The sequence below is a fragment of the Bombina bombina genome, chromosome 2, assembly GCF_027579735.1.
Source record: "Bombina bombina isolate aBomBom1 chromosome 2, aBomBom1.pri, whole genome shotgun sequence".
In the NCBI taxonomy this organism is placed as follows: domain Eukaryota; kingdom Metazoa; phylum Chordata; class Amphibia; order Anura; family Bombinatoridae; genus Bombina; species Bombina bombina.
The window spans coordinates 1,068,510,535-1,068,525,716 of record NC_069500.1 but is presented as its reverse complement, the minus strand read 5'-3'; the positions used below and the strand labels follow the sequence as shown (position 1 = coordinate 1,068,525,716).

The 15,182-nt window shown below is 37.3% G+C and overlaps 1 protein-coding gene across 1 annotated transcript in view; it reads left to right on the top strand.

Annotated features, from left to right (window-relative positions):
• TBC1D9 (TBC1 domain family member 9) overlaps positions 1 to 15,182 on the top strand; it is a 512,458-nt gene that overhangs the window by 138,848 nt on the left and 358,428 nt on the right. Inside the window, exon 2 of the mRNA XM_053703695.1 lies at positions 6,478 to 6,588. Coding sequence (XP_053559670.1) covers positions 6,478 to 6,588 — 111 coding nt within the window. The remainder of the gene's footprint in view (positions 1 to 6,477; positions 6,589 to 15,182) is intronic.

The following is a 15,182-nucleotide window of genomic DNA, read 5'->3' as shown; positions in this document are numbered from 1 at the left end:
GCGGAAACTGAATAGCACAAACATATTCTGCTAGATTACGAGTTCTGCGTTAGCCTTAAAAAGCAGCGTTAAGGGGTCCTAACGCTGCTTTTTAACGCCCGCTGGTATTACGAGTATGGCAGGTACAGGTGTACCGCTCACTTTTCTTCCGCGACTTTTGGCTACCGCAAATCCCCTTACGTCAATTGCGTATCCTATCTTTTTAATGGGATTTACCTAACGTTGGTATTACAAGTCTTGGAGAAAGTGAGCGGTACAGCCTCTACCTGCAAGACTCCTACCGCATTTAAAAGTCAGTAGTTAAGAGTTTTATGGGCTAACGCCGGAACATAAAGCTCTTAACTACAGTGCTACAAAGTACACTATCACCCATAAACTACCTATGAACCCCTAAACCGAGGCCCCCCACATCGCAAACAATATAATAAAATTATTTAACCCCTAATCTGCCGACCGGACATCGCCGCCACCTACATTATACCTATGAACACCTAATCTGCTGCCCCTAACATCGCCGACACCTATATTATATTTATTAACCCCTAATCTGCCCCCCCAACGTCGCCGCCACCTACCGACACTTATTAACCCCTAATCTGCCGACCGGACATCGCCGCAACTATAATAAATGTATTAACCCCTAAACCGCCGCAATCCTGCCTCGCAAACACTATAATAAATTTGATTAACCCCTAATCTGCCCCCCCAACGCCGCCGCCACCTACCTACAATTATTAACCCCTAATCTCCCGCCCCCAACGTCACCGCTACTATAATAAAGTTATTAACCCCTAAACCTAAGTCTAACCCTAACACCCCCCTAACTTAAATATAATTTAAATAAAACAAAATAAAATTACTATAATTAAATAAATTATTCCTATTTAAAACTAAATACTTACCTATAAAATAAACCATAAGATAGCTACAATATAACTAATAATTACATTGTAGCTATTCTAGGATTTATATTTATTTTACAGGCAACTTTGTATTTATTTTAACTAGGTACAATAGCTATTAAATAGTTAATAACTATTTAATAGCTACCTAGTTAAAATAATTACAAAATTACCTGTAAAATAAATCCTAACCTAAGTTACAAATACACCTAACACTACACTATCAATAAATTAATTAAATAAATTAACTACAATTATCTAAACTAAAATACAATTAAATAAACTAAACTATAGTACAAAAACAAACACTAAATTACAATAAATAAAAAAATATTACATGAATTTTAATCTAATTACACCTAATCTAAGCCCCTTAATAAAATAAAAAGCCCCCCAAAATAATAAAATTCCCTACCCTATACTAAATTACAAAAGTAATCAGCTCTTTTACCAGCCCTTAAAAGGGCTTTTTGCGGGGCATTGCCCCAAAGTAATCAGCTCTTTTGCCTGTAAAAAAAAATACAGACCCCCCCCCAACATTAAAATCCACCACCCACACACCCCTACTCTAAAATCCACCCGATCCCCCCTTAAAAAAACATAACACTAACCCCCTGAAGATCACCCTACCTTGAGCCGTGTTCACCCAGCCGGGCCGAATTCTTCATCCAATCCGGGTGATGTGGTCCTCCATCCGGCAGAAGTCTTCATCCAAGCGGGGCAGAAGAGGTCCTCCATCCGGCAGAAGTCTTCATCATCCGCGGCTCCATCTTTAAGACCTCCGACGCGGAACATCCTCCTCGGCTGATGGACTAACGACGAATGAAGGTTCCTTTAAATTACGTCATCCAAGATGGCGTCCCTCGAATTCCGATTGGCTGATATGATTCTATCAGCCAATCGGAATTAAGGTAGGAAAAATCCGATTGGTTGATTTAATCAGCCAATCGGATTGAACTTCAATCCGATTGGCTGATTAAATCAGCCAGTCGGATTTTCCTACCTTAATTCCGATTGGATGACGTCATTTAAAGGAACCTTCATTCGTCGTTAGTCCATTAGTCGAGGAGGATGTTCCGCGTCGGAGGTCTTGAAGATGGAGCCGCGGATGGATGAAGACTTCTGCCGAATGGAGGACCTCTTCTGCCCCGCTTGGATAAAGACTTCTGCCGGATGGAGGACTTCTTCTGCCCCACTTGGATGAAGACTTCTGCCGGATGGAGGACCACATCACCCGGATTGGATGAAGAATTCGGCCCGGCTGGGTGAACACGGCTCAAGGTAGGGTGATCTTCAGGGGGTTAGTGTTAGGTTTTTTTAAGGGGGGATTGGGTGGGTTTTAGAGTAGGGGTGTGTGGGTGGTGGGTTGTAATGTTGGGGGGGTCTTGTATTTTTTTTTTACAGGTAAAAGAACTGATTACTTTGGGGCAATGCCCCGCAAAAAGCCCTTTTACGGGCTGGTAAAAGAGCTGATTACTTTTGTAATTTAGTATAGGGTAGGGAATTTTATTATTTTGGGGGGCTTTTTTATTTTATTAGGGGGCTTTGATTAGGTGTAATTAGATTAAAATTCTTGTAATTTTTTTATTTTTTGTAATTTAGTGTTTTTTTTTGTACTATGGTTTAGTTTATTTAATTGTATTTTAGATAATTGTAGTTAATTTATTTAATTAATTTATTGATAGTGTAGTGTTAGGTGTATTTGTAACTTAGGTTAGGATTTATTTTACAGGGGATTTTGTAATTATTTTAACTAGGTAGCTATTAAATAGTTATTAACTATATAATAGCTATTGTACCTAGTTAAAATAAATACAAAGATGCCTGTAAAATAAATATAAATCATAAAATAGCTACCATGTAACTATTAGTTATATTGTAGCTATATTAGGGTTTATTTTATAGTTAAGTATTTAGTTTTAAATAGGATTAATTTATTTAATTATAGTAATTTTATTTCGTTTTATTTAAATTATATTTAAGTTAGGGGGGTGTTAGGGTTAGACTTAGGTTTAGGGGTTAATAACTTTATTATAGTAGCGGCGACGTTGGGGGCGGGAGATTAGGGGTTAATAATTGTAGGTAGGTGGCGGCGACGTTGGGGGGGGGCAGATTAGGAGTAAATAAAAATGTATTATAGTGTTTGCGAGGCGGGATTGTGGCGGTTTAGGGGTTAATACATTTATTATAGTGGCGGCGATGTCCGGTCGGCAGATTAGGGGTTAATAAGTGTAGGTAGGTGGCGGCGACGTTGGGGGCGGAAGATTAGGGATTAATAAATATAATATAGGTGTAGGCGATGTTAGAGGCAGCAGATTAGGGGTTCATAGGTATAATGTAGGTGGCGGAGGTGTCCGGAGCGGCAGATTAGGGGTTAATAGTATAATGCAGGTGGCGACGATGTTGGGGGCGGCAGATTAGAGGTTAATAAGTGTAAGGTTAGGGGTGTTTAGACTCGGGGTTCATGTTAGGGTGTTAGGTGTAGACTTAGAAAGTGTTTCCCCATAGGAAACAATGGGGCTGCGTTAGGAGCTGGACGCTGCTTTTTTGCAGGTGTTAGGTTTTTTTTCAGCCAGCTCAGCCCCATTGTATCCTATGGGGAAATCGTGCACGAGCACGTTTTAGCCAGCTTACCGCTACCGTAAGCAACGCTGGTATTACAGGTAGAAGTGGAGCTAAATTTGCTCAACGCTCACTTTTCTGAGGCTAACGCAGCCATTCAGAAAACTTGTAATACCAGCGTTGTTTAAAGTAAGCGCCCGGGATAAACGAGCTCTGGTAAAAGGCATTCTTTCCTTTTAGGAATAGTGGAGGAAAACAAAATATTTAGTAAATTAATAGCAGCATACAGCAATCTAAAAGTCATGAGCTCAGTGTAATCAGACCAAATTATCTTTTCCTAGCTCCCATTGACTTCAGTGGAAGCCAAAAACAATCTTCTGCTGTGGTATTTAGTGAAAACAAAACACAGATCTGACAACTTTTAAACTGTCAGAATGTTTTATATTTTGGCCAGTCAAAAATGTTTTAACATCCTTAATGTAAGCATAGCTGCTGTGTTAACGAGAGACAGCATCATGCAAGTAATGATTTTTTTTTTATGGCTAAAGTATAGACTGTTCCTTATCTTCAATGTAATAGAGTTCCCAAAGGGGGAACTTATAGGGGCACACTGATATGTTAAGAAAAATTGGCACGTATATTCAATGTCCAAAAACTGTTTGTAATAGTTTAACCAATAAAGTGTTTTTCCAAAGGCGTTACCGAATGACCAGTTAGTGCAAGATCAAACTTGAAAGGATCTAAGCGGAAGGCCGCTCCTCTTGATCCCGGTGTGAGGAACGGTCTAAACAATCAGAAGAGAGAGAGAGGGCGCCTCATAGTGTAATCTATTCTATCTCCCATTGGGTGTTAATCAAGGTACACCGCAGCACCAAGCTTACATCTACGAAGCGGCCGACATTGGATTACGGCTGACATTGATACAGAGACATCCAGGACGCAGCTGACCAACGAGTCGGATCAGTGTGCTAACCACTGTTAAGTATTAGTCCGCCTATTGGCACCGGTCAGAGTACGGTGCAACACCATCTGGTAAGCCTTTTCATTTTTGCACAACGGCATTTTTCAAGAATAGCTTACACTATGAGGCGCCCTCTCTCACTCTTCTGATTGTTCCTTATCTGCCTTTTTACAGTGAAAGCTCACATCTAACCTTTTCTGTAAAGATAAGTATAGATAGAGTTCCAAGGGCCTGATGATTAAGAACTCACCGGTATAGAGAGGAATCATGCAAAATCTTTGTGGGGTTTTTTGAGCATTATATGCTATGCATGTGTCTCTCCTTCACATCCAGAGCTCTGCATAGCGAGATGAACAGTTCTTTGAGGGACCTCTCAGTACTGACGAGACTTCTTAGACCATCTTGCCAGAACGGAGAGCTTTAGATCATCTCGCTGGAACGGAGAGCTTTAGATCATCTCACCAGAGCGGAGAGATTTAGATCATCTCGCCAGAGCGGAGAGCTTTAGATCATCTCGCCAGAACGGAGAGCTTTAGATCATCTCGCTAGAGCGGAGAGCTTTAGATCATCTCATCAGAACGGAGAGCTTTAGATCATCTTGTCAGAGCGGAGAGCTTTAGATCATCTCGCCAGAGCGGAGAGCTTTAGATCATCTCGCCAGAGCGGAGAGCTTTAGATCATCTCGCCAGAGCGGAGAGCTTTAGATCATCTCCCCAGAGCAGAGAGCTTTAGATCATCTCGCCAGAACTGAGAGATTTAGATCATCTCGCCAGAGCGGAGAGATTTACATCATCTTGCCAGAGCGGAGAGCTTTAGATCATCTCGCCAGAGGGGAGAGCTTTAGATCATCTCGCCAGAGCGGAGAGCTTTAGATCATCTCGCCAGAACTGAGAGATTTAGATCATCTCGCCAGAGCGGAGAGCTTTAGATCATCTCGCCAGAATGGAGTGATTTAGCTCATTGGGCTTCAAGAGAGAAGATTGCGGTCTTTACCAGTAATGATCCACTGTTTGGATATGGTAAACTTACAGTGACGGTGTAAACTTTTAAAGGGATGTAAAACAGTGCTCCTTTGGTAAAACAAATGTTACATCAAAATTAACATATAAAAGAAAAAGATTGTGTAAAAACAACATAACTTACTTGTTTTCTTGCAAAATAAATTCTCAGTGTATCCCTGCCCCCAGAGCACAGTAAGAAAGAAAGTAACGAGGATGCCAAGGAACTCAAAGCCAAAGTGGTTTATTCAAAACGTATAGGTGCGGCACTAAAACAGTGTGCAAGGTAGGCAAGATTTGACGCGTTTCGCGCATGCTCCCATGCGCTTCCTCATAGATCTACAAATGTTCACCTGGTGAATAGTTAAATACATTGTAATAGCCAATGAAAATACTAATTATCTCATGCAAATTACGTAAATGCTGTGTGGTGATAATCTCAAACATTAAGGTATGAAAAATAACAAAAGTGCATAAAAACATGAATCAAGTTTATAAACCATGATCAACACATTTCTCCAAATAGTACTGTTACTAATATTATTACTAATACGTGTCACTAAGTGTTATTTCTAAAAACCCTTGTAACCCCTAAAGAAGGGGTAGTGATTACTAAAAACACTAATAATTGCTATAATGCAGCGATTTAATCTCCAACCAGTCAGAGTTTAAGAGCACAGGGTTTTCAAAAGTATTTATTCTGTCAGTTCTGAGCATGAGCAAATCTGACTCTCTGCTATCTAGTCTACTCTCTAGCCTAGGGTCATCACCAGGCTAAGATAAAACTTCCTGAAAAGGCCTCCTCCTCCATGTAGGGCTGTGACAGGAAGCACAAATATTGTGTAAAACAAATAAATTAAAGGTAAAAAACAATTAAATAGAAGAATAATACATTTTGCAATGATTTCTATTAAGTATAAGCAACTGCTTAGGGCTTTTTTAATATAGCAATGAAACAGACCGTTTAACATCCCTTTTAAGTACTGTTATAAGTTAAATTATATATGAAACAACCGTAATAACCAGAAATATTATATTTTGGTCTTTCTTGCAGGCTTGCTTGTAGGAACGCTGGATGTTGTCTTAGACTCCAGTGCAAGAGTCGCACCTTACCGCATCCTTTATCAAACACCTGACTCACTAACTTACTGGACTATTGCTTGTGGTAAGTAATGGTAATTATGTTTTTACAGGAACTGCTTGCTTAAAGGGGCATGAAACCCCAAATTGCTCTTTCATTATTCAGAGCATATTGCAAATTTAAAGTGAAGGTCAAGTTACAAGCACAGTCTCACGGCATTGCATAGACTTATCAAAACGAGCAAGAGTTTGTCATGATTTTTTTTAAATCTATTTATTTTCTTATATTTTTACCTTTTAAACTGCTCCGCCGATAAGCACAGCACTCCTGCCCACCATCTTGTCTAATTGATTTACAGATGACGTATCCTAAACCAACTAATCCTTGGCCGCCCCCCCGGGGCGTTCAGCCCCTTTGCGTAAAGCTCACGGCACGGGGGAAAACAAGGATTAGTTGGTTTAGGATATCTCATCTGTCAATCAATTAGATAAGATGGCGGGCGGGCGGTAGTGCGGTGCTTATCGGCGGAGCAGTTTAAAGGTAAAAATAAATAGATTTTAAAAAAATCATGACTTAAACTTCTGCTCGTTTTGATAAGTCTATGCAATGCCGTGCTGCTAATTCAACAAATCTGTTATCAAATATTATCAAAGCTGAACACATGGGATAAACCAGGGACAAGAGGCATATATGTGCAGACATCAATCAGCCGCAAGCTCCCAGTAGTGCATTACTGCTCCTGAGCCTACCCAGATATGCTTTTCAACAAAGGATACAAAGAGAACAAATCTAATGAGATAATAGAAGTAAATTGGAAAGCTGTTTAAAATGACATGCTCTATCGGAATCATGAAAGTTTAATTTTGACTTTGCTGTTCCTTTAAAAATAAATGTCTATGTTGTTTTATTATGTTTGAAAATATATTTGACACATAGAGAGATCCTGATTACAGCATTTTAGTCTGTCAGGTCATTGCATTATGATTGGAGACCAAGTATCTGTCAATTCTGAATCATGGGAACTAGCAATCATTTGTCCATCCATGAGTGGTATCTCTAAAGTGACAAGCTACATTAAAATGTGTATGGGAGGGAAATGTACATTCTTTCATGAAAGTATTCAATTGGCTCTAGAAGAGGGGATATGCTAGGACTGGACAATAAATTTTTTTTATTATTTAAATAGTATATTATATAATAAAACAGGGAAGGTGGGAAGATATGCAAGTATGAAACTCACATGCCAGGCCTTTCTTCTTAGATTCAAAAATGAATTAAAGGTACAAGGTTTTCAATGACTTGTTATACCAGCTGAAGAGTATAAAGGAATGGGAAATTGTTATTTTAGGTTTGTTTTTGATCATGAACTAGCTTTGAAACCACAGCCCATTAAAATGGGTTGAGCTTGCAGGGAAATCAATTCTTCTTACATCATCACTGACTATTTATATATATATATATCTATATATATATATATTTATATATATATATATATATATATATATATATTTATTTATACACACACACTCACAACCTTTCTATGTTTTCTCTGTTTGTATACTTAAAGGGACACTGAACCCAAATTTTTTCTTTCGTGATTCAGATAGAGCATGAACTTTTAAGCACCTTTCTAATTTACTCCTATTATCAAATTGTCTTCATTCTCTTGGTATCTTTATTTGAAATGCAAGAATGTAAGTTAGATAGAAAGTTGCTTAAAATTACATGCTCTATCTGAATCACAAAAGAAAAAAATTGGGTTCAGTGTCCCTTTAAAAAGAGTAACTGAAAATTTACTTTTGAGTACTTATGTCTACGACCGCCCACTGGGAGTGTAACGTCTTCTGCAAGCTAACTGATTAACCCTTTCACTACCATGAATTTCAGAAGTGTGGTGTGCAGCAGCCTTCTAATTAACAAAAACCAATGGCAAAGCCATACATGTCTACTATTTCTGAACAAAGGGGATCCTGAAGAAGCTTTAACAAACATTTGTCTTATGACTTCAGTGTGTGTGAATATTTCAGTGACAAACCCAAAGTTTCAAAAAGATTAACAATTTTTTTTTTATAAGATCATATTTGGTGGCCAAATAAATATATTTTACAAAGGTAAATAAAAAAAACAAGCTCTGTTTCTATTTAAACACTAATAGCAAAAATGCTAAAAATTTGCTTGTACTTGGGGCAATTTTTTTTCTGAAATTCCCAAAATAAATGTAATCGTTTTAAAGACTTTACCCAGTTAGTTTGAATGTTTATTGTGCCAGCATGCTAGCACTTGTATTACGTAAAAATTCTAACCATGTGTTTAAGCCAAGAGGGGCTCCTTTCCACAAAATAATTTTCATTGGGATCAAAGATTATGTTTTGTAATATAATTTACCAAGTATTTTGTTCAGAAAAGGAGAGGGTTTGGATCAGCTTGGGATGAACTTCCATATATGCTTTCCTGAGTTTTTTGGAATACATACATATTTGACACCAGGAATGTAGTGTATAGGCAAAAATGTTTACTGTGCAAATTAAAATAGACTTTGAAATACCCAATGTGTCAAGTGTAAGACCAATTTCAAATAATAAAGATAGCTAAAGTTAAAGATAAATTATTGTTGTTTTAGTTCCTATAACTGCATGTCCCACTATACAACAAAAACAAATATAAAAAAAAGTCTAAAATCCTTTTATAGAGTACAATACAGAACTCATAATAATGTGAGGTTGGTTGGTTTCAGAGTTTGTATTTTGTATGATTAGTAAAGAAGTGTATGTAGGAATATAAATGTAAAATTGTGTTTTTTTGCTATGTTAAATGCAAAATGAGGAAAAGTCACATTGTGGCTTAAAGGGACATTAAACCCAACATTTTTCTTTCATGATTGAGACAGAGAATATAATTTTAAACAAAATTCCAATTTACTTATATTATCTAATTTGCTTCAATATTTAGATATCCTTTGTTAAAGAAATAGCAATGCACATGGGTGAGCCAATCACACAAGGCAAATATGTGCAGCCACCAATCAGAATCTACTGAGCCTATCTAGATATGCTTTTTAGGAAGGAATATCAAGAGAATGAAGCAAATTAGATAACAGAAGTATATTAGAAAGTTGTTTAAAATTGTATTCTCTATCTGAATCATGAAAGAGAAAATTTGGGTTTAATGTCCCTTTAATATATGACACTGTCATTGCCTCACCTTATTATCCAGAAAGGTAATAAATGCCTCTAAGCAAGATACACGCGTTTCACTGGCATTTCCACCAGATAGTGCTCAGATCTAACAGAACCTGCAGTAGCAGCTTGTTTACAGCACAGGCTTTAATGCATCTCATTTATGCTTTTAGCTGATCCACAAAAGCCAGGGAGAAGCCATATAATTATTACTGCTCTGTCTGCACATAATTTAGCCTTATGCAGATATTATTTGTCTGAATCTGCAGAAAAACAGCATTGTTACAAAGGAACTTCTGGTGATTGTTAGAGTCAGCCTATATACTGTATGTATATTACAGATAGTTTCTCATAGCTGGCTTTAAAGTCCAGCTCTCATATAGAACAGTAAAGTGTGTTGGTCCTGTTTAGCTGTAAATCTCTACTGCAGTAAAAGTACTGTATATTGATCCCTTTAAATGTGTTTTAAACCCTGTGAATGGCGAGTCTTAAAATGTGCACTGTTCATAACCTTTCTATTGAAACAGAGTAAAATAACTCAAGGAATGTATATAGTCTCTTTACTACAATGAGGATATGTTATTGTTGTTGCTTTTGTTGTTATTATTATTATTATACTTTTACAATGCCCTATAAGAAAGAAAAATAAATTAGTTAGCACTATTAGAAATCACATAAATAGGTTAGTGAATATAACCTTGTTAGGTGATAAACCTTGCATTGTAAGACTGTCACTCATGAGAACAAACCTCAAATATTTAAACATACTGTTATAATACTTTTGTTATTTATATTCATTCTGTTATTTTTATCCTAAAAAAACACATTTAAGTACACATACTAATTTGGACACATTACTACAGATTCATGATTAGGACATAAGTGATTAAGTGTGAGACCTATAATGGCTGGATTAATCACTGCATAACTATTAAACTATTCTGAATACCTATATGTTATACGGCTTAATGTTGTTCAGCAGAACTCACCCGATTGAGATACGAGGAAATGTGGTTAAATAGATCATGATATTCCCTACTAATCTATAAATAAATCTATAACCTGTGAATACATACAGGAAAGCACTATATAATTGAGAACTTGGGTGGATAATAATAACTACCACTATTAGTAATTACATAAAGAACCTGTTTATGTACACAGGAGAATACCATTTATCTTAACAAGTTTTCTGTTGATATGCGCAAGAAAGTACAGTTTACCTCACAGGTAAACGAAAACACAATTTCTTTCATGTAATTAGCAAGAGTCCATGAGCTAGTGACGTATGGGATATACATTCCTACCAGGAGGGGCAAAGTTTCCCAAACCTCAAAATGCCTATAAATACACCCCTCACCACACCCACAAATCAGTTTTACAAACTTTGCCTCCTATGGAGGTGGTGAAGTAAGTTTGTGCTAGATTCTACGTTGATATGCGCTCCGCAGCAGGTTGGAGCCCGGTTTTCCTCTCAGCGTGCAGCAGTGACGTGCAGTGAGGTCAGTGGCTGGTGAGGCACTGACTAGTATCAGAACCAGAGTGCTGATATATTAGATACAATAATAAATTATGCAAACAGAGGGACAAACACAAAGGGACACACACAGAGAGACACAGGGACACACACACAGGGACACAAACACAGGGACGGACACACACACAGGGACACACTCTTATTTACCCCTTCAGTTGCCTAGAAATGCAATTTTAAACAATTTCTCAATTTACTTCTATTATTTGATTTGCTGTGTTCTCTTGGTATCCTTTGTTGAAAACCATACCTAGGTAGGCACAGGAGCAGAAATGCCCTACTGGGAGTTAACTGCTGATTGGTGGCTGCACATATATGCCTCTTGTCATTGGCTCACCCAATGTGGTTAGCTAGGTCCCAGTAGTAAAATTATGTTTCTTTAACAAAAGATGCCAAAGGAATGAAGCACATTTACAAATAGAGCATATAATTTTAAACAACTTTCCAATTTACTGCTGAGTGATGAAATAATTTTTTTTTAATCAAATACAAATGCTACAACCTAGATATTGCCTGGCCATAACACTCAGAATCTTTGCTGAACAAGATAATTGTTAGCAGCTAAATAGCTAATTGCAGTTTTCTCATTATACATGATTTTAAAGTTTCTAAAACTCTCTAACTGTGAGAGAACCCAGGATTGCCTTAGACTGAACAAAATCCTCCAAAACATACAGATGTTCAACATGTTCCAGGTCCACATTATATTTTAGGCTTCCAATGTATCCTACAGAGAACTGGTTTGAATGTTCAGAAGACCTGAAATCAAACACCTATGGCTATTTTGTAAATAAAATAAAACATCTGGCAGATTTACAAGCTACAGACTGGCGTGCAAGGGCATACATGCTCACACACACAAAATACACTCATGCATACATACATACACACACACAGACATGCATGTATATTTACACACATTCATGCATACATACACACAGACATGCATGTATATTTACACACATTCATGCATACATACACACAGACATGCATGTATATTTACACACATTCATACACACACACACACAGACATGCATATTTACACACATATATGCATGTATATTTACACACATTCATACATACACACACACATATATGCATGTATATTTACACACATTCATACATACACACACACATATATGCATGTATATTTACACACATTCATACATACACACACACAGACATGCATGTATATTTACACACATACATACATACACACACAGACATGCAAGTATATTTACACACATTCATACATACACACACACACACAGACATGCATGTATATTTACACACATACACACATACAACACACACAGACATGGAAGTAGGGGTTACAAAATGTAGTTTATAATCAGGGAGAACCTTAACACACAAAAAAAATGTAATAAAAAATTAAAAAAATATATATTTTTTTAAACATTAATAAAAAACTTAAAAACTGTAATTGCACTCATAGGACAGGGGAGGCGCTGCCTCCCCTGCCTCCTATCACTGCACGTCACTGGCGTGCAGTGAATGTCAGAGGGATGTGAGGAGAGTATTGCCTATTTGAATTCAATGATCTCCTTCTACGGGGTCTATTTCATAGGTTCTCTGTTATCGGTCGTAGAGATTCATCTCTTACCTCCCTTTTCAGATCGACGATATACTCTTATATATACCATTACCTCTACTGATTCTCGTTTCAGTACTGGTTTGGCTTTCTACTACATGTAGATGAGTGTCCTGGGGTAAGTAAGTCTTATTTTCTGTGACACTCTAAGCTATGGTTGGGCACTTTTATATAAAGTTCTAAATATATGTGTTCAAACATTTATTTGCCTTGACTCAGGATGTTCAACGTTCCTTATTGCAGACAGTCAGTTTCATATTTGGGATAATGCATATGAATAAATCAATTTTTTTCTTACCTTAAAAATTTGACTTTTTTCCCTGTGGGCTGTTAGGCTCGCGGGGGCTGAAAATGCTTCATTTTATTGCGTCATTCTTGGCGCGGACTTTTTTGGCGCATTTTCTGTTTCCGGCGTCATACGTGTCGCCGGAAGTTGCGTCATTTTTTGACGTTTTTTTGCGCCAAAAGTTTCGGCGTTCCGGATGTGGCGTCATTTTTGGCGCCAAAAGCATTTAGGCGCCAAATAATGTGGGCGTCTTTTTTGGCGCTGAAAAATATGGGCGTCACTTTTGTCTCCACATTATTTAAGTCTCATTATTTATTGCTTCTGGTTGCTAGAAGCTTGTTCACTGGCATTTTTTCCCATTCCTGAAACTGTCATTTAAGGAATTTGATCAATTTTGCTTTATATGTTGTTTTTTCTATTACATATTGCAAGATGTCCCAGATTGACCCTGAGTCAGAAGATACTTCTGGAAAGTCGCTGCCTGGTGCTGGATCTACAAAAGTTAAGTGTATCTGCTGTAACTTGTGTAAATCCAGCTGTTGTTTGTAATGAATGTCATGACAAACTTGTTAATGCAGATAATATTTCCTTTAGTAATGTTACATTACCTGTTGCTGTTCCGTCAACATCTAATACTCAGAGTGTTCCTGTTAACATAAGAGATTTTGTTTCTAAATCCATTAAGAAGGCTATGTCTGTTATTCCTCCTTCTAGTAAACGTAAAAGGTCTTTTAAAACTTCTCCTTTTTCAGATGAATTTTTAAATGAACATCATCATTCTGATTCTGATAATGATTCATCTGGTTCAGAGGATTCTGTTTCAGAGATTGATGCTGATAAATCTTCATATTTATTCAAAATGGAATTTATTCGTTCTTTACTTAAAGAAGTCTTAATTGCATTAGAAATAGAGGATTCTGGTCCTCTTGATACTAAATCTAAACGTTTAAACAAGGTTTTTAAATCTCCTGTAGTTATTCCAGAAGTTTTTCCTGTCCCTGATGCTATTTCTGAAGTAATCTCCAGGGAATGGAATAATTTGGGTAATTCATTTACTCCTTCTAAACGTTTTAAGCAATTATATCCTGTGCCATCTGACAGATTAGAGTTTTGGGACAAAATCCCTAAGGTTGATGGGGCTATCTCCACTCTTGCTAAACGTACTACTATTCCTACGGCAGATAGTACTTCCTTTTAAGGATCCTTTAGATAGGAAAATTGAATCCTTTCTAAGAAAAGCTTACTTATGTTCAGGTAATCTTCTTAGACCTGCTATATCTTTAGCGGATGTTGCTGCAGCTTCAACTTTTTGGTTAGAAGCTTTAGCGCAACAAGTAACCGATCATAATTCTCATAGCATTGTTAATCTTCTTCAACATGCTAATAACTTTATTTGTGATGCCATCTTTGATATCATTAGAGTTGATGTCAGGTATATGTCTCTAGCTATTTTAGCTAGAAGAGCTTTATGGCTTAAAACTTGGAATGCTGATATGTCTTCTAAGTCTACTTTGCTTTCCCTTTCTTTCCAGGGTAATAAATTATTTAGTTCTCAGTTGGATTCTATTATCTCAACTGTTACTGGAGGGAAAGGAACTTTTTTACCACAGGATAAAAAATCTAAAGGTAAATTTAGGTCTAATAATCGTTTTCGTTCCTTTCGTCACAACAAGGAACAAAAGCCTGATCCTTCACCCACAGGAGCGGTATCAGTTTGGAAACCATCTCCAGTCTGGAATAAATCCAAGCCTTTTAGAAAACCAAAGCCAGCTCCCAAGTCCACATGAAGGTGCGGCCCTCATTCCGGTCCAGCTGGTAGGGGGCAGATTACGATTTTTCAAAGAAATTTGGATCAATTTAATTCACAATCTTTGGATTCAGAACATTGTTTCAGAAGGGTACAGAATTGGCTTCAAGATAAGGCCTCCTGCAAAGAGATTTTTTCTTTCCCGTGTCCCAGTAAATCCAGCGAAGGCTCAAGCATTTCTGAAATGTGGTTCAGATCTAGAGTTGGCTGGAGTAATTATGCCAGTTCCAGTTCTGGAACAGGGGCTGGGGTTTTATTCAAAT